This window comes from Protopterus annectens, chromosome 8.part0, assembly GCF_019279795.1.
Source record: "Protopterus annectens isolate FY-2018-M chromosome 8.part0, PAN1.0, whole genome shotgun sequence".
NCBI lineage: Eukaryota > Metazoa > Chordata > Ceratodontiformes > Protopteridae > Protopterus > Protopterus annectens.
The window spans coordinates 1,198,100,178-1,198,121,306 of NC_056741.1; the positions used below are offsets into that span (position 1 = coordinate 1,198,100,178).

General features: G+C 37.3%; 1 protein-coding gene across 1 annotated transcript; it reads right to left on the reverse strand.

Moving 5' to 3' along the window:
- Positions 1–10,993: 10,993 nt before the first annotated feature.
- Positions 10,994–13,159, reverse strand: LOC122808432 (trypsin-like). The gene is made up of 3 exons (XM_044079395.1): positions 13,156–13,159; positions 12,004–12,140; positions 10,994–11,146 (listed from the first exon to the last, which is right to left on the reverse strand). The coding sequence occupies exons 1-3, from the start codon at positions 13,157–13,159 to the stop codon at positions 10,994–10,996; spliced, it is 294 nt and encodes a 97-aa protein (XP_043935330.1).
- Between the last annotated feature and the right edge of the window lie 7,970 nt (positions 13,160–21,129).

Genomic DNA, 21,129 nt, shown 5'->3' on the forward strand with positions numbered 1-21,129 from the left:
CCGCTCTCCAAAAGGCATGAAATCAAAGGCAGATGGAAGTAATACTTCCAGCAGCTTCTGAATAATGAACCCCCAGCAGAAGCTATAATGCTCCAGACACAGCCTACAATGAAAATAGAGGAAGAGCCCACTACAGAAGAAGGAAGAATGGCACTAAGGAAATTTAAGTCAGTGAAAGTAGCAGGCTCAGATGTGGCCACAGCAGATATCATAAAGATGTTGGGTGAGGTAGGGTAGAAATGGCTCCTGATAGTACTTGCAGTAGTAGGAAGAGAAAGGCATATCCCAGATGACTGGAAAATAAGCATACTAGTGTCAGTGTACAAGAACAAAGGGGACATTCACAGCTGTCGGAAGTATAAAAGTATCAATCTCCTGTCACATTGCATGAAAGTTCTGGAGAGGGTGATTGATAAATGAATGTGCGGAGTGGTAGAAAGTAAGATGGGAGATGAGCAGTTTGGATGTTTGCAGTGAATGAAATAGTTGAGAAGAAGCTAAAGAGGAGAAAATACTCAGACTAAACATTCCTAGACTTGGAAAAAGCATATGACAAGGTCCCAGGAAAAGTGATTTTGGCAGTCTGTCATGGTTGGAAGTCCCAAAAATATTGGGAGAATTAGTGCAGGTTATGTACAAGGATGCAATGACACAAGTACGAATAGTGTTAAGACTCACAGAGGGGTTTCCCATGGGAGTGGGTGTGCATCATGGCTCAGATCTGAACCCACTGCTGTTCATGCTGGCGATGGACTGCATTAGCAAAGAGGTTAGATGGGACAGGTCAATTGCTAAATGCAGCTGATGTGGCATTACAAGCAGACTCTGATCAAAAACTTCAGCAAAGGATAGAGAAATGGAATGCGAAACTGATGGCACATGGGATGAAAGTGAATACAGATAAGACAGCTGTAATGTTAGCTAATGGGGGAAATCAGAAGAAGCTGAGAACTGAGATAGAAGGGAAAGTAGTGTAACAGGTTAACAGCTTCAAATATCTGGGAGGGTGGCTGAGGAGAAGAGAAGTATTAATGAGGAGGTCAAAGCTAGAAACAGTGGGGCTGAAACTAACTAGCTCAGAGTGCTGGAGTAGTGTATGACAGAATAATGCCAAAGAAGCCACAAAGTACGGTGTACAAAACAGTGATATAACCAGTACTACTGTATGGTACAGAAACCTGGGCAGTAAAGGCAGAGCAGATAAGGAAGCTAAAGGTGATGGAGATGAAGTGCCTGAGATGGGTGGTAGGAAGCACACTATGAGACAAAGAAATGAGCTCATCAGAGCAGAAGCCAAAGCAGCTCCAATTGCAGAGAAAGTCAAAGAGAACAGATTACAGTGGTTCAGTCACATGTGCAAAAAAGCAGAAGACAATCTGGTGAAGAAGATTTGGGCTAGATAGGAAAGAGGCAAAAGGAAACGAGGACACCCAGCAAAGAGATAGCTGGACTGTGTGTGAGAGAAGACCTACAATAGTCAGGCGTGATTGTTGAAGAAGGTAGGATAGTGGCATCGAACCAAAAAAGATGACAACATTTGACACGACAGCTTACCCCCATATAGAGAAATGGGAAAAAAGGGAGCTGATGATGACAACTGATTTCACAGAACATTGAGCTACATAGTGTTAAGGGTGGTTACTTATACGTGAACGTGTTGCATGTTCGATTAATATTTAAACAGTTTCAAAATTAAGAAGATAATTTCAGCTGTGTCTTACAATTCATCACAAACTTTAGAGGCTGTCATGTAGCCATCTTTATACATTTGTTAAAGAACTGCCAGGTTATACGATTTTGCTGAAAGGCTGCATGTCAAGCTAATTGTCTTTGTATGCTATTTTCATAGTACTTGCATGCCATTTTGCATATTTTTTGAATGAATGCTGGTATGATAAAAATGAAAAGTAACTAACCTTTTTCCCATTATGGATTATTCATGGGAAGAACAGGAAATTTCAACCCAGAGAAGTTACTAGAGCAGGAGGGAATATGTCACACAGAGATGCAAACAGTGTAGGCATAGACAGTTAATGTACAGAGAAAACCTGTCCCTCTCCCAGATAGTTGTATCCAGTATAGTTGTATCCAGTGGCAATCTGGTGTTCAATGTGAGGACACAGACTGAGTGAGCAAGAAGAACTAAGTCAGCACAGGCAGCTATAGTGCCATATATCAAACTGAGTCTGGTTCTAGATTAAGTTGTAGAAACATCTTAGGAGGGTAACATGAAATTATTCAGAGAGTTACTCTGGTAGAAGATTTTGATAAGTATGCTTTCAGTAGTAAGAGAGATGGAGACAGGGCCTAATATTACCTGACATCACTGAAGCAATGAAAGCATATCTATGTCACAGGTGTTCTATTAACTTGTGTCTGAAGTGGGGGCATTCTATTTTCTTCTGAACTTCTGGTAGGAGATGTTTTAATTTCCTGGAACATTTTTTCCTGAAGCTTTGTTTGTCTATAGCAGATACAAACTGATATTTTTGGAGAGTTAGGGACTCATCAATGCTGGAGCAGAGGATGAAGGGGTTCTTTTTATAGCTACTCTGTATCTGGGGTATCTGGGAGAAGGGCAGTAATTATTTAGAAGCATTGAGGCTAGTGATGATAAGAGTGGCACGGTGGGGCTGGGGGTGGGGAGTGTTACGGTACCAAGGTAGGAAGCCAGTTGGCTGTTTGAAGGGTTGTGTGGTGGTGCTTCAGGTGTGAGCCTTGTAATACAAAACTGATTGATGATGCTTTATCTCTGTCCCACATTATTAAATGGAATGCAAGTGTCTTTGTGGGCTCAAAAGTGCATTGGCTTACTATCAGCTAGGCATGTGTGAACCGCATGAATATATATATTGTAAAAAGTGCCTTCTAGTGATAAGGTGCTGAAGCCAAATGCAAGTATACAGGACTGGCATTTTCAATGATCTGCTCTTGCCCATAGGAATGCATGTGTATCAGTAGCAGGAGAAGGAACACTGCACAATGAGAGTTCCCTCATGCTGTTTCCTGTCACTCTGCTTTCTGTATAACAGCTTACCAGTATTGTACATGCACAGAGCTCGGGCCATATTCAATGTGCTAACATTTTGCTGGGTGCTGTATGTGTACTGTTATGATGCGTTTCTAGCTCACTTTCTTACAGTGATCTGTACCATCCTCTAGTGTTGCCACCTTCTGTTTGGAAATTGCTGGCAGGGTTTCTCGGTGTCCCTGTCATTTGTGCAGCCGTGATTTATAATAAAATTCTGAAAGTTTGTTTTTATTATTATGCATATTTTCTCAGCTGCAAATTCTCCCTAACAGCTCTCAAATGTTTGCCTCCAAAGTTAGGAGCAAGGCAACAGTAGTTATTGAAAGACCCCAAATGAAGTACATTTTTAAAATACTGGGACTGTTAGAACTTCAGAAAGGAGGAGAAATGAAATGAAAAGAAAGGCAATTCTTGAGGAATTTATGTAATACTGGAGTGAATGAATATAATGCATGAAGTTAACAGAACTTTTTTTTACAATGGATTGTTTTCTTTTCTATGACTCTAAATGCATTGACATCATTGTTGAATGTGTGAAATTAGTAAAGGTGTTTCTAAGAAAAAAAGATAAATTTAGTTGGTATTGAACAAAACATAAGGTCAAAATTAGCAGAGTCTTTACAAATTAGGGACAGTTGAGAGGTATGTGTCTTATATTATTGCATTTAAGCAAATTTAATTTTCCTTAATCTTTCCTACAGCATACACATTTATTATCTACATGTTAATGTTATCACTAAAATATGTTGTATTTATTCTCATTTTTGAATGACATTGCACATTTCCACATCCAGAGGGCTAAATGACCAGACATTTAGGCTGACACCCTGGAAATCACAGATGTTTAGGTGGTAGAATTATTCATTCTCCTGCCTTGGAGTTGCAAAGATTTTAATCAAACTACTTTTGAAAACTGGATTTATTAATCCTCCAACTGCACCAATGATATAACCAGGCATACATAATGTAGACTACTGAGCATATTGTTCTGAACATATATTAAAATGTCACAAGGTTTTAAGGCCAGAATATGTACATTTCCCAGTTGTATTATGTGTTTATGATCCCTTTTACTCCAACTGCTATAGTGGATCCCCTTGCTAGTAAACTCTAGATATACTGGCATGTGGACTGATTTGCTGGACTGACTCGCTTCAGGGTAACGCATATTCCTTTTGTAATGAGATTCATTGTGTAGTACAGGTGCAATGCTGCCACGCTGATATTGTCAGGATCAGTGCAGGTTGGCATATTACATTACTTTTTTATATCTAACTTCGACTGCTTTTCATTCTGTGAAACTGATGTAACGTCATAGCACCATCTTCAATCTGCTTTCCTTTGACACTTGTTTTGTTTTGCAACTTCATTAGCACTTTATACTGTCTATCTCTGTGGATTATGTTACTGTAGTGTAACCCCTACTTCACCTTCAGCCATCACTGGCATTTCATTTCCATTGCACACTCCTCTCTCTTTAGATTTGTTGCTATTCATTATATCAACGTTGTACAACTGTGCATGGAAATTTTCATCCAGTATTGATGGTGCTTGTGCAGAGACATTGTTCACCTCAGCTGCTTATATTTCAATGTGTATGCAGGGTGGTTTATCGTGATCTAGCCATGGGTCAGTATTGCAGCCATAATGAGAGGCTCTTCATTGTGCACACTGGCCTAAGCACATGCATATCTGATTAATATTGGTCATCAGGCATGTGTAGAGTTGGCCATGATTGCTGGTGTGGCCTATATGAACTCTCAGGCTTATAGTGCCTTACTCTGGTAGATGTATCATGTGTTACGTGCACATGAGACTTGCAAAAATAAGACCTTCCTTAGAAGGAATGCATTACCATGGAACCAGTCATCAATGTTTTTATTTGGCAGAATGGTAAAAATATAAGTGGTTATTTGTTTGAAGTTCATTTGCAAAGTTTATTTACTAACAATGTTTCAGTTGCTGTGGTGCATATAAATGAATCCGTTTAGATAGACTCCAATAATATGGACCTATTAATACAGATTAGTCAAAATCAGAAAAATATTTTTTTTATGGACTGCTTAGTTTCCACATCTCCACTCCACAGGGCTTCAACCTACTATACCCCAAGTAATAAAACCAGTTTAAAAATTGTACATCTTCAAGGTAAGTTAAAACTAAAAATATTTATGACCTATTCACTGAATCAGTATCACACAATTCAGTACCGATGAACCAGGACAATATAAATCAAACAAATACCACTTGAGGGATATTGTACATACATTTGAGTTTCACTTAATTTACATATGATAATAAAAGACCAAATCAGTGAAATATTGGAACATTTTAAATTAAACAGATTTATTTGTTCTGGTCCCCTTCAATAAACACACATCACACCAAATGACATTTGACGACCTTTATTAAAATTCCATAAACATAAATGAAAATATTAGTTGGTCAATAAAGTTATTAATCACAGCATAAACATCCATATAATGATTAACTTAGGGCAGCATGACCCCACTCCCCCTGAATAAGTAAGCAGCATCCTTACCTCTGCTTGCTTACTTTTACTTATCAAGCAGCACCCATCCACTCACTTGCATTTCCCAACTCACTGAAATAAACATCCAACCAAATAGGCAGCATCCTCACCTCCACTTGCTTACTTTTACTTGTCAGTGTCCAACTGCTCGCTTGCATTTCCCAACGCATTGAAATGAACCTCCAACATCAGGGGGGGAATAGAAGAGGGACAAGCCTTCCCCTTTTCTCCGCCCACTATCCTGACCAGGCTGTTTCCCCTTCTTCATACCAAACTCCCAACAACCTTCCAAAACAAAACAAACTATATGTTAAAAAGGTAGAAGCCAAACATCATTTGGTGAACTCCATTCTCTGTGAACCAAACTGGATCCCTGTCATCAATATGCCAAAATGCTATCATATAAGGCAACCAGTTGCCTAATCAGCTAAAATTAAACCAATGATCCCTCTCCAGAACCAAAGTAATACCCATACCCTTGTAAAACCTTTGTAAATTAAACATATCCTCACTGATCCTAAGTACCAACAGTAGCTTCATATTTATTCCCATGTCATCACCTGCCAAATGTGCCACCAAAACACTAAAAAACCCAATGCCTTCCAAAACAAACCAAGTCTAACTACATACCATCCTGCCTAACTGCATCATCCTTTAACTGCCCAAAAGCTGTAATAATGACCAAATTAGATCACCTCTCCAACAAATTAATTTAATAGGAATTCAACTCCCATATCTACCATCTATTATAAAGCAAACATCCAATAACCACATAGCATTTGCTGACCAATGTATCACCCTCTTAATGAATTCAATCCTCCATGATGCCAATAACCCCCCCCGATTGCAACCCAGTGAACCTCCATTTACCAATGCCAAACTTCACAACAAAACTTAACTTGACAATAGCCATAGTCTGTCAGTCTTTAAACTATCAAACCTACCTCAACCCTTCAAACATATGACCCACTGTCCCAGATTCAGTAAAGTCACATAACCTTGTCACCTGTGCAACTATAATAATTGGAGATAAATCCACCTTGACACTTGAACTGTAACCTTGTTCCCAATCATAAACATAAATTAACAAAATCTTGCAATGCCCTGCCATATACCTTCATATTCACAGCTGCCCTGGAATCCTGTACCACATCTAATCATTCCAAGCCAACCTAACACACCTCCCCTGACAACACTAGGGCCTCCTACCACTGCCCTATTCTCCAAATGAATGTTAATAGTTTTCCCCACAATTTCTACTACATCTACAATGCCAGCCAAACTGAAACTAACCTCAAACTGTAACTTCCCTCCTCCAAATGTCTTTCCATCCAGTACATCCATCCTCCAAACATTCTACATCTTGCTAGTCAACAAGCCAAATCCATTCATACAGAAATATGCAAAAATAAGGAACCCAACAAGCACCATGATCTCCTTAATCCATCCTTGTCTCGACACTTCACCCCTCGATTTTTTTTTTTAATATCTCAAACAATCATGGCCTAAATCCACTAATAACCCCCCTTGCTTGGTCCTTCAAGCTTCTGCTTAAACAGTAATGAGTTCCTCACCCATCCCTACACATATGCATACCTTGCAAGCTCTGTCAAACACTTTACCTAGTCTGAAAGTCCCACCCACTGCTGCCAAATCCAATGGAGAACAGTGCTAAATTCCCAAAGTAGCACAACCACATAACAACCCATCTGCCTAGCCTTGCCACATGAAAACAAACCCAGCTACCATGCCCACCAAATACAACCCATCCTCGCATTGTTGTAACTCCACCCTACCTGTGGACAACCCCAAACTCCCGATAAACAATTCCCAGCCTGCTGCTCCCTGTCCCTGATGTACCTCATCCTCACCTGCCCCCACGTTACTCCCATTTCACACTCTGACATGCCTTAATGAGTAAAATAGAATTACTTGCAACCTCACTATACACCACTCCAGTGGAAGGAACATCCACCCCAGTCAAATCCATCACATTTCAAATGCACTTCCTTCAGGCCACTGACTGATGCCCATTCTGCACTTCCCTATCTGCAACCTCATTGTGTACCACTCCAGCGGATTGAGCACTTTGTGCATCCCCATCTGCTAAAGCAAAGAAACTGCAAATCCTCTGCACACACCTAAACCAAAACCTCTTAATACCAACATTAGTCGCTGCCATGGGCCTATCTTTTTCATCAACTGCACAGCCGCTAGCCTGCCCTGCATCCCCTATCCTCAATAACCTGGCATCACTATATCCCTCAGCAATTCCTTTCACAGCCAGTGAAGGTACATACTGCTGCAAATGCTTTATGACACAGCCGAAGACAACACAGCCCACAGTTCTCCACCAAACAGGAACCAGTCACAACAAAATCTAGCACAAAACCAAAACTAGTTAAAAACTGTCAGGAATACCTGCTACACATTTATACTCAGGAGACACTGAACTGTACACTGGGGTCATCACCGATATATTTCCAAAATATTCTCCCAAACTGTCAGGTGCTACTAAGACTGCCACCTTTTCAGATTCTGGGCATTAAGAGAATGTGAATTATCAAGTAAAGAACTCTATAACTCTTAATTATTGTCATTACTTTGAAGTGTAATTCACCACCTTCCTGCAACAGTCAATAATTTTAGGAGGGAGTAAGAGGGTCAGATCTAAAATTTCAGTCAAAGTCACGGACATCCCTGATCATCTGTCTGAGAAAGGAATTGCTGAGGGAATACGGTGATACCAGGTTATTGAGGATAGGAGATGCCGGGCAGGGTAGTGGCTGTGCAGTTGATGAGCAAGGTAGGCCCTTGCAGTGACTAATGTTGGTAAAACTGAGAACAATTGAGAGGTATGAATTCCATAGTCCCCCCAAACCCACACACACAAACCTAGAAGTTGAAAGAAAAACAGGTCATGCATTAGCATGAATTTTCTGAAGGGTATTAAGTCCGACACTCAAGTGTCTGTTATCACCTTCAAATTTCAAAGTGTAATGAGTAGTCATAATTTGCCGGAAAACCACAATTTATGAGAATGCACCAAAATTATGAGGCAGCATATGGACATTCCAGAAAAATATGTATAATTTAGAGGCACACTGCAATCTTACGTTTATTACAGGCACAGTGACTAGTACCACTCAACCCTTTAGAGCAAGAAATCTGGACAACGCCATTAATAAAAGTGAGACAAAGGGACCCAGATAGGGACAACTTTTAGATATTGCTCCTACAAACAAAAGTTTATAGAATCAAAGGTTTTGCATTAGCATGAATTTTCTGATGGGTATGAAGCCCGAGGAAAATAAAATGCCCATCACTGTTTTCTAACGTCAGTCCTAATGATTTGCCACTAATTTGCCCAAAAAACCTATTTTATGAAAATGGACCAAGAATGAGGCAAAAATCTGTACGTTCTGTGGGAATCTGTACAGTTAAGAGATTTGCCCAGCACTCAAACTTTTAAAAGACAACTCAGCTCACTGAACTGCTCCAACTGCAGCTGTGCATGAGCAATAACAATTTCTCATGCTGCTACTCAGCCTGCGAAAGGCTATGTACAAACTGCACTAAAATATCACCACTAAGGGCAGAAGTGAATGAATCACCTGAAGACTCGTCTGCTCACTACAGGTAGCAGCCTATGATACTTTGATCTAAGTGCAGGTGTGAAAATTAACAACTCTGCCTGATCTTTCTCTTTCAGAAGCACGGTGACCACATTATTCTGAGCACCTTGTGGCTGGCAAGCATGCATGCTCCACCCTTACATGCAAATCTTGAACCTTTAAGACCACAAATCAGCTGCCACCACCACTAACGAAAAGCGGAATGCAGAAAACCCACCCTGCAACCAAAACCGTAAGTGGACTGCTGTAACGACCTGAGAAATCTTCCATACTGCATCTTCTTACCTACACAGAGACATTTAAAAGTTAGTGCGATGGAAAAGACACTGTAAAAAATGGAATTGAGAGTCTACCACACTGGCATGTGATCTTGGTGCATGCTGTAAAATGCTAGCAATTTACTTCATCTTAAAAGTAACTTAATCGATAAACTGCAACCAAATCGGTTGGTGATTTCTTCCCACCCTCCTTAACAACTATTGAATTAAATGAAATGTAAAGGAAATAGAACGTCCATCGCAGATGTCCTAAGGTCCACGAAATGGCCTATACCCAGCCTGTGCTTAAACACGTAACTCCATATTTCTCGAACAAGAATGGCTCAACCAACTACCGGCCATTTTTGTACTTAAAGTAAGAAAAGAAAAAAAAGCTCTTCCTTCCCTATTAAAGAACCTGAACCTACGGCTCAAATTACAATTAAAGGAGAACCAAAGACACAGTGTCACTCATGACTATACAACCCACCCAGACTCTCATCACACAAAAATAATCCCCTAACTATGGCCTTCCAGCAAGGCACCCTACACCCCTCACAGGGCCACTTTCAAACTCTGAAGTAGCACAAAAAAAAAACCCCATAAGCAACAAAAGGGGGTAACCAGAGATAACATACCATACCAAACTACCCAAAGCACAAAACTTAAATCTGACAAAATACATCCACAACCTTGCAAGTGACATAAGATATCTACTATTCTCACCCCCAAATTTAGTGAAAAAAAAAACACTCACTAGTGCAGCTTAAATCTACCATACCTGCTGCTATTAACCCAAGGCCTACCTGTACACTGAAGTACCTACAGGTCGTCATGGATGTAATACTTACTGTAGCAAGTTCACGAAAAAATGTGATTCCTTACCCAGTTAGGATCTCACAAAACTTATTAAGCCCCTCCCTACCCTTACCTCATTTCCTCTCAGTCACCCTACTTTCCTATTTAAGCATTCCACCCTCCCCCCGCTAGCTTCTTCCCTTACCCTTACTACTGCTATCTAAAGCCCCACCTGAACATGTCCCTGGACAAATTGGTTTGTTACCAAACCTCATTTATTAACCATGTAAGTGCACTGATTCTTCTCAAACCCTTTTCTGCATTCAACCAGTCTACAAGGGCAAAGGCAAGTTGGCTATGTATATATTCAGTTTAGTGAACACAGTTAACCAGTGTATTTAAGGAACAGGAAACCAATGTGCTCAGATAAAATATATTGATGTGAACAAATCATGCAAGCTCATCACAGACAGTGAACAGACGTTAGGGGCCAACCCTGTTCTGTTGCAAAGGTATCAATCACAGAGACACTGTGTACAGAAAATCATTACAAATTGCTTAGCATATAGAAATTTCTTTATGGAAATATTAAAGAAATGCTTAGAAATACAGGATAAAAGAGCAGAACTTGCAATGCTTTGTTTAGTGATGTTAGCATTTTATTTTCTGTTACACATTTCCATGTGTTTACTAAACTGTATTCATTTCTTCATGTAAAGTGTTGTTTGATGGCATTAGTTTAGTTGGAATTGATGATGATGTTCTGAACCCAAGCAGTGTAATTACAGACTTTGGTGTAAACTCCTGGGTTGTTGTTCTGAGGACATTTATCTCCCCATGACATAATGTTCTGCAACTGCCCATTGCAAACAGCTGGGCCACCAGAATCATCCTGAAAAGCAAATAAGATCAAAAATAATCAATGGAGTTTCTTTTTCATCTTAATAGTTTTTTTTTATAAAGCTTACAACACTTCTGCTTTTGCAGACATAATTTAGGAGCAGATCATTGTCAGAAAGCAGAATTCATTGAATGCTGTTTTGGTGACTGTATTTGTGCAAAACTCAGATTTCTTACAGAGAAAGCTGATGTTTATATTGAAGAGGAATATCTTACTAATTCCAAGCTGAAATGACTACAGTGTTAGCATGCATGAGTGAACAAGGGAATGTGAGGGGCTTGCCCTTGATGAAAAGCAGGATATGTCTGTCTTGGCCATAGGTTTCTGCCATACTGAATTTTAACACCTAAAGTTCAAAAGAATGCTGTATTTTGTTTGTATGGACTAATGAGAGTTTCACAGATAAGTGACAAGCTTAGATTTTTTTCTGCTGAAAATGTTTAAGAAAAGTATTATTGTAATTATTTTTCCAGTAATAAACATACGTTACCATACATGTAAAGTTTTGTTTGTTGACATTAGTTTAGTTGGAATTGATGACATTCTGAATCCAAGCAGTGAGCTTTTGTTGTTGCATGATGTGTAAAAAGAGAATGAACTTTTTATCTATAGAACTCTTTATTTGTATACCATATCTGTTGTGTCTGTTTATCTGTCTAATGTATCTGACTACCTATCTGGCTATGTTTCCAAATGTTTCACTTTTTAGTTGTTGTTGTGTCTTTCGGCTTTTCCCAGTTAGGGGTCGCCACAGCACTTTTTAGTATGAAGCCATTTTACCCTAAGGTCAAACTTTCTAAGGAGGGATGCAGAAAATGAAGTAAAGGAAATCTATAGAAAATACTCACTTGACAGGAATCCTTTCCACCTTCAAGGAAGCCAAGACAGATCATGTTAGCAGTGATTTGACCAGGATATGCACTTCTGCAGCTGGCATCACTCAAGACTGGAATATCAAGGCACTGGAATCTGGAAGGATAGTTGCCTAAAAAATGCAGACTAGGTTACAGATATCAAAAACAAATATATGAAATAACAAGAGCAGCAGGAAATCAGCCTCTCTTGCAAAAGTAGAGATAGGAAAAATGGAACTGTTGCTTGTAAAAAATCCTTTAGTAATTTTCGGCAGAGTGTTGCTTACGGTATCTACAGTCTGGAAGGAGGGTTACCTAAAATGCAGCTCTGGTTACAGATCATATTAATAAATATATTAACATGAACAGCACAATATTATCCCCTCATACAGAAGTATAAATAAACCGACTGGAGCTAGTGTATGTAATACCTTGTTACAATTTTCAGCACTGTGTTGCCTTTACGATATTTAAATTAGATGTTCTTCAGAGAGTGCTATATTACTGACCAGAGAAGAACAATTTGGATTTCATACAACTCAATATATGTGCAGAGAACAAAAGTATACTACAGTTGGATGTTTTCAGAGCTAATGTCAGGCTGTCAGCTTTAAGCATTCATTGCTTTAATTTTGTCTGCTATTGTATTCTGTAGGAATTGTTTTCTTGCACTTTTTGACTTTTCTTTTTAGCATTTTATAGCAATACACATTTATTAAAAAACCTTTATTAAATTATCATTTAAGACATAGGCAAACATACATCAGCTGAAAAGAAAATAAACCCTACTAACAATTTTTCATGCATTAAGTGTTACATATATGCATTCTTTCTTTATAATAACTGTCATTAATTCCAACATTACATAAGGTTCTCAAATCCTACCTTCACTTAAACATCACTCGTCCTCCTGAACATTATTATGCATGTTTCGTTCCCACAAATTTTATGTATTTGTTTTTCTTTTTCTTTGTCCCTTTCCTAAATATCCCACTTCTAGTTCTTTTATCTCTTTTATAATATTATTCAATACTACTACATGATCACACAACTGTATTTTCACTAGTGTGTGTGTGTGTGTGTGTGTGTGTGCGTGTGTGTGTGTGTGTGTGTGTGTGTGTGTATGTGTGTGTATGTATTATTTACCCATTGTTGACCAGGTATGTTTCAGTAGGTCAGTAGACTCTTTGAGAGAGACCCAAGCTAGTATTCATAGTGTCTACGGGAAATTTTACCAGGCACCGGGGAACTTCCCTTACTCTTTCATCATGCTATTCTACACCACAACCACTAGGTGGTGACAGTGGGATGCTGTTGACTTGGTAGTGAGAAGTGCAAGATTGAGGATACTGTGAAAGCTGCAGCAGTGTGTGGTTTGGAAGAAGCAGATTGGGAGGTTTCTGAAACTGTTGGGACTGAGGAAATTATTGTAACAGATGCAGAAGGGGATGAATTAACAATACAGGATTTACTAAATTTGATGGAGCCAAGTTAACCAGAAAATGCAGCAGAAGCAAACTGGACTGAAGTAGCTGAAAGCATTATGGAAGCAGAAGAAATGACAGTTTCAATAGCAGAAGCTGTGGGTTTTGGAGCTAAAGGAGCCAAATACACTGGCATGTGTTTGATCAATTAAGTAATTAGTTTTGGAGGAACACATCAGCAACAGCATATAAAAAATCTTATGCTGTATGAATGGGAAGACAAACAGCTGTAGCAACAGAAAGAAGTATGCAGCAACAGACTGTAAGTGAGCAATTGAGAAACCTACTGTAAGAATTAAAACAAAGATGGACGTTTGTTTAAATAGTTATGATGTTTTAGATGATATAATTTTGCATTTATTTATTATTTATATATTATTTATTATATATTTAGTATAAAAGACATAAAAGCATTAATACATTTGGTCACTACAGACTTCTGTAAAGTGACTTTTGAAACATTTGATTTATTAGAAAAAAATCACCACTGAGGTCGGAATAAGACAAAAGTCTACACTGTGGAAGGACTATATTTTTTTAATTTGGGATTGCAACTTAAAAAAGAAAATACATGCACAGATCAAAACTGCTGACACTGACATTTTTGAAATTAAGTTTTGCTTTATCTGTGAATAATCTAGTGCAGGACATAAAAAGGTATTTGATGAACGAAATGTATAGAATTTAGGGTTGGAAGTGTTAGTAACATTAGATATGAAGGAAGAATGCAGCATTTTCAAAATGTAACAAATATTAATGGAAAGAATGGGTCTGTGAGATACTGAGGCCAACCGAAGGTCTGTTCTTTTTTTTGTGGAGATAAAAAGTGTTTAGTATACGACTATGAAAACTGGAATTTCCAACGGCATTTTTATTTGACTGTCCTATGTTTCAGGACAAAGGAATAACTTTAGAAAATACTGAAAATAATAACAAAGAAGATGAAATCAATAATTTTGTGGAAGAAAGTATAGAAGGAGAATATATAATAAATTCAGCAGAAATTGATTTACATATTGGGGAAAAAAGCTGTTGTTATTCAGGAAGAGAATAGAAGTGAACTAATGGGAAGTGAGGAAAGAGACAAGTAGATTTTGATATAGGAGAAGAACAAGAACAAAAAAATGGAAGGTCAATAGGAAGAAGGCACAACGACGGAAGAGAAAAATACAAGTTGAAAAAAAATAATGTAAGTAGTAAGTGTTAATTTGAACAGTATTAGAAATAATATACAGGGGCTAATGGTAACCAAATGTATAAGAAGTCAAAAGCAGAAAAGGAGAAGAGCGCATAAGCTTATTTGCAAGTTATGCATGCACAAATATATGTCAGACAGAAAAATATGTTTGAGGTCTTAAAACATATGAATTGGTGAATATGCTTATTATTATGATAGGAGACATTAACTATAATTTATGGAAGGAGAATGGGAAAGTAACACACAATATGAAAGGATTTAGAGGAAGTTATAAAATGTGGAGGGGTACAGGTAGGGAAAAAAGAAAATGGACTTATCAAAGAGGAAATATAAAACAGATTATGTAATATGTCCTAATAGAATAGAAAAAATAGAAAGAGGTATGGAAACTGTTGAATTTTCTGTCCACAGAACTATGTGGGTAAGAAGGGATGAGAATAAATGATAACAAAAGAAGTAAAAGAAATAAAAATATAAACTGATGAAGTTAGCGAAACAAAAATGAAACTTGAGTTTAAGAAATTATGAAAAAAGCATATGACAATGAGGGAATTTTATGAAAATTTGTCTGTCATGGATAGCATTTAAAAATGTATCAGAAGTTGTTTTTAATGGTAGAAAACAGAATGAAAATGTAAAATAAAAAGGAATGTAAATAAATAATTTTAAAACTACTTGTAGGACTTCAGTAAAAAAGGAAATGGAATAAGGGAGATAGAAATGTGTATGACAAAAAAGAGAAAGTTAAAAATCTGTTATTTAAGCAAAGCTTTTTCTTAAAAGGTAAGAAAGAAGGGGTATCACATTATTTAGGAAAATACGTGAGAATAAAAGAAGGAAGAGCAGATGCATTATTTGATGAAGAGGGTAGTATAAAATATAAAGAGAAAGAAATAATGGAAGTAGTAGAAGGAGTTGCAGGTAAGATCTTTGGAAAGGAAGGAGATGAGAAACTGAAATGGTGTCTTAAAAATGTAAAGTACTAAGAGAAACCTGGAAAAGGATATTACTATGAATGAAGTACAAGAAGTAATAAATAAAAAGAAGGGATAAACGAGTTAGCACAATGAATAAGCAGACTTAGCTATGAGTTTACAAGCAAATGGAGATGGAAAAATATGGTTTTCTATAAAGCACTAATGGTAAATAAAGGAATAGAAACACGCAGGCAAAACAAACTTTTAGAAAAACACAAATCAAAGCAGTGAAAGCAAGGAGGCACAGTCGAATATACGTTAAGCGCTTTTCGTTTATGAATTACACAAACTTCATCAGACAATGAGCAAAATACAATAGTCATTTTAAATACAAGTGAAAACTCACTGTTAACCAATCAATTAAGAATAAGAAGACAGACAGGAACGCCCATATTTAAAATCATACCATCACATAAATAGCATTCAGTACCTAATATTTACACAACATAGAAGTCTATTAAGTTAAAATCAACCAACAACACAAGGTGACATACACAAAACTTACTGTATAATAAAGTAAACAATTTAAAAATCGTAAATAAAAGGGTGTATATAGGAACTTATTTTATAAATGTTCTAACGAACTAAACTCTTGAGCTTAAGCAGGCTGCTTATACTACACCCTTCATTTAATCCTGGATAGACATAGGCATTCAGTCTAATCTGCCATGTTAACTCAAGTTCTTCAAGTCTAAGCCCAGTTGGTCCACCCCTTAATTTAGAATTAACTTGGTCTATAATAATGAACTTAAAACTGTGGTCAGTATGTTGTTGCACATGTTTAGCTAGTGCGTTTTCGAGTTTCTGTTTTTTAATTGCATATACATGCTCATAAATTCGATTCCGCAACTTTCTTTCAGTCTTGCCCCTTGATGACATTTTTATTTTGTTGGATGGGGATCTACCTAGTGTCCTTCATCTACTGGAATTCATTAATTCTACCACTTCATTCTTAAAATTTACACACACGTTTGACACAACATCTATTGCTTACTTAGATATTTTGTTAACAAAGGATACTACTCTTAATATGTGGGCAGCTTTAATTTATAGAAAAAACACTTATTGTAACTCTATGTTACATTTTTCTAGCTGTCATCCTAGATTTCAAAAACGTTCAATCATTAAAGTTCAACTTGTACGGGCAGCCCGTATTACTACTAATGATGACGTTTTTATTAATGAATGTAAGTTCATTAAGGATTTGTTCCTTTGTCGTGAGTACCCTGAACCTCTCATCAGTGAACTCATTGTTGAAGTTACGACCAAACGAATGTCACATTTCTATACTCCTATATTGAGCAATACGAGGGTTTCTACCTCTCAAACATCTACAACAACTACTTCTGTCACCAATTTGCCCAGTATTTCATTTATAACATCGTTTAACCTTATCAGCAATGATTGCTATAAAATATTAATGAAGAATTGGAATATTTTGAAGAGTGACAATAGTGTATTTTTGAGTGTAGGAGATCACCCAGTAATGACTTATAGAAGAGGTAGAAATTTAAAAGAACTTTGTGAAAACAAACATGCAAGTCTGGTCAAGACTCCAGGCATGTATAAATGCCAATCTTGTAATTACTGTTCTTTTATTTTAGAATCTAATAGATTTTTGATTAACAATTTCCAATTTTCTTTAAGATTGAGAAATAACTGTAACTCAACAATGGTGGTCTATCTTGCTTTATGTCAGTCTTGCCCTGCTTTTTATGTGGGCAAGACTGAAAGAAAGTTATGAATCGAATTTATGAGCATGTATATGCAATTAAAAAACAGAAACTCAAAAACGCACTAGCTAAACATGTGCAACAACATACTGACCACAGTTTTAAGTTCATTATTATAGACCAAGTTAATTCTAAATTAAGGGGTGGACCAACTGGGCTTAGACTTGAAGAACTTGAGTTAACATGGCAGATTAGACTGAATGCCTATGTCTATCCAGGATTAAATGAAGGGTGTAGTATAAGCAGCCTGCTTAAGCTCAAGAGTTTAGTTCGTTAGAACATTTATAAAATAAGTTCCTATATACACCCTTTTATTTACGATTTTTAAATTGTTTACTTTATTATACAGTAAGTTTTGTGTATGTCACCTTGTGTTGTTGGTTGATTTTAACTTAATAGACTTCTATGTTGTGTAAATATTAGGTACTGAATGCTATTTATGTGATGGTATGATTTTAAATATGGGCGTTCCTGTCTGTCTTCTTATTCTTAATTGATTGGTTAACAGTGAGTTTTCACTTGTATTTAAAATGACTATTGTATTTTGCTCATTGTCTGATGAAGTTTGTGTAATTCATAAACGAAAAGCGCTTAACGTATATTCGACTGTGCCTCCTTGCTTTCACTGCTTTGATTTGTGTTTTTCTAAAAGTTTGTTTTGCCTGCGTGTTTCTACTTGTTTGTTCATGGCATCAGGAGTGGAAGTGGAGGATATCGGCACTTTTTTTGATGAAACACCCGGCATCTTGAAATCGCCTCATGAACCGAATGGTGAGATACCGGTTAATGATTCTAAGAACTTTGACTTGTTAATCACACGCTTGGACTGTGTGTTAGCAAGGTTGGACAAACTGGAACACCAAGTCGACGCACAGAAGGTACCACTTCCTGTGAATATTGACGCTCTTGGGACCAATGGCTCTATTCTTGGTGCTGCTACCAACGTGTGTGGGTCTACTTACAATGATCCACTAGCTAGTATAACTTGTGGACAGAGGAGCGTGGTATCAAGTTTGAATAAGGTTATACGTCTGGTACAATCTCCGGATCAACTTTTAATTGACAACGATGCAGCGGTTACAACGCTGAACTCAGTCCAAAATGCTGGCTTAAGGACTAAACTACTGCATGGCAATGCGATGCATAGCGATAATCAACCAACTTCAGGTAATAGTTTTAACTTTAACAATTGGTTGATTCATGACTCGTTTTTTACTGATAATGATAATTCACAATTAGGGCTATACCTGTCAACTTTCAGTTGCGCAGTATTCTCATTGTTTTTATTCATTTCACCTAAGTACAGAGTTATAGTTGAACTACATTAAGTTCTATGATTGTTTGTTTGTTTAACTCATCATATATACATATATTTACACTTTTAATTCATAAACTGTAACATGAGTTATGTTCAAGATTTATTATTTTAGAATTTGTTTTCATCATTAATGCAAGCATTGCTTCCGATAGTTTGTCAGTTGATCTTGGAAGCTAAGCATTGCTGCTTTAAATGGTTAATGAGGTTCCTAATTATATAGGGCTTGGTTTTAATTTATATAACTTATGTAGTATATAAGCACTGTATTGTAGAATCTTTATTTGTCTGATGAAGCGTGGCTGTGACCACGCGAAAGCGCTTACCCTTCAATTATATTTATCACAATAAAGAAGAGTTTTACTTTTGCTACGGCTGCCGATAATTTCTTTGAACTGTGGATTTGGAAAGTTTGTTAAACAGCAACCGCTCAGTACTTTAACTTCATTGCGGTGAGATCAGGTTTCTGCTTTTCGCATTTGCACTTGTTTGTGTTACCTGACCTCTTGGAGTTGCAGTTACCTCTTGGTTTCTTCTACTTTTTCTGTGTGGTAACTGCTCTACGCGATGGATTCCACCAATGTAGAATTAGACTACAGACCAGAGTCGAGGGAATTTTCAGCTATACCAGAAGGATTGCTGCATCACGTCGCTAACCCTTTATTGGCTTTGGAACTAGGTGGGCCAGTTAATATTCCTGCTTCCACCTTACCTGAAGAAAATCTTGCTGACTTCAACTTGGTTGTGAAAGAGTTTGAAGATAAGCTTTACCTATTACAAAGGTATGCCTGGCAAAGGCAACACCTTGAAGCATCCATACATCATAGAATCGTACCCCGAGGAATGCGTGTATTTTGCATGCCATCTTATGGAACTAATCATCCGGTGCTCTTGAAAAAGTGGCAGGACCTAAATATTGAACAAGGATTCAGGTACATGTCACTTTTAAATGAATATTTTTTACCTCTTGAGACTAAATTACGCACTGAAATAGACATAACTCACAAAAATTTAACTGACAAGTTTAAATCAGACTATGCTAAAAATAGACTGCAAACTATTTTCTCACAAGTGAATTCTTTCAGTGAGAAATTGAAACAAATCAAATTGAAAAAGTTGCAGAGGGACTTTAATGATTTTCAAACTGGTCAGATTTTTGTCTGGCCCAGACACAATAATGCACAGACTCAATCGCAAAGGCCAGCTTCTTTAACACATGCTAATGACAATGTTATAACTAGTGATGCTGCTTCTACATCTGTTGGTGTTTCAGCTCCGTCTACTTTACCCATAACTGATAATAATACTGCTCTACTTAGTGAGACGGAATTTCCTAGATTGACTGCTTATTCTGCAACACCACCTCCCAACCAACTAGCTTTTGCTAATATGCACAATGACATTCGTTTAGGCGCAAAACCTAAAGTGACTCAAGAAGCAAGTCGTTTTTTACCCTATCCCATAAAAACACAGTATCAAGGGAGAGGGCGCTCTCAGAGCAGAGGGCCAAGAAAAAGGAAAAATTCAGAAGAGAGATACGGAACGAATCGAAGGCAAAGGATGTGACTGACATATTTGTTAATTTATCTAACTATGATTTGTGTATATCAGATGCTAGTTTGATTAACAAGGGCTTAAATTTCATACCAGCACAATGCAGTAACTTGGCTGATGTTTTATGCGAGTTACGTATTTTTTGTAGAAATGTAGCCCTTAAAATGTTTTTTAAAAACACCCCTACAACAAACAATACTGAAACTTCACAATCTGATTATGTGTCACTAAGACAAAAGAGTAACTTTTCACCTCCTTTACCCTTCAGTATTGACTGTTTCCTAAAGGCCTGTGAGAGAGATTTTTATAAACTCTTTTATACTAAGAAAAACAAAATAGCTTATGTTAATTTATCTTCTGGTGAAATGGCATCTTTAAAGAAGTTCAAACAGTTTTCTGACATCACCTTTAGACCTGCAGACAAAGGTGGTGGTATTATAGTTATGAATACTGCAGACTATGTTACTTTGATGTTAAATATGTTATCAGATCAAGAAACTTATTCCACCATCTCTCAGGAAAAAGTCTACTCTATTATAACTAATGTACATGCCACATTACATGACCTTCTAATGTGCCGACAAATTACACCAGAAGAATATAGGTACCTATACATTGAGTTCCCTACTACTCCTACAATAAAAGGCTTGCCCAAGATTCACAAACAGGTACATCCCATACCCCTTAGGCCTATAGTATCAGGCAGTAATTGGGTAACTGCCACCATTTCGACAGCTCTTGAAAAATATCTTAGGCCTGTAGTGGATTCGGTTCCAACTCTGTTAAAAGACACCTATGATTTACTAAGCAGCCTTAAGGATGTAACACTGAATACTGGGACAGATGAGTATATGCTGAT

What these genes read in the sequence shown, in the direction of transcription:
- LOC122808432 (XM_044079395.1), bottom strand. An exon ending in GTGGAAAGGATTCCTGTCAA is followed by an intron (nt 11,147 to 12,003) that starts GTGAGTATTTTC and finishes TTTGCTTTTCAG; the next exon opens with GATGATTCTGGTGGCCCAGC.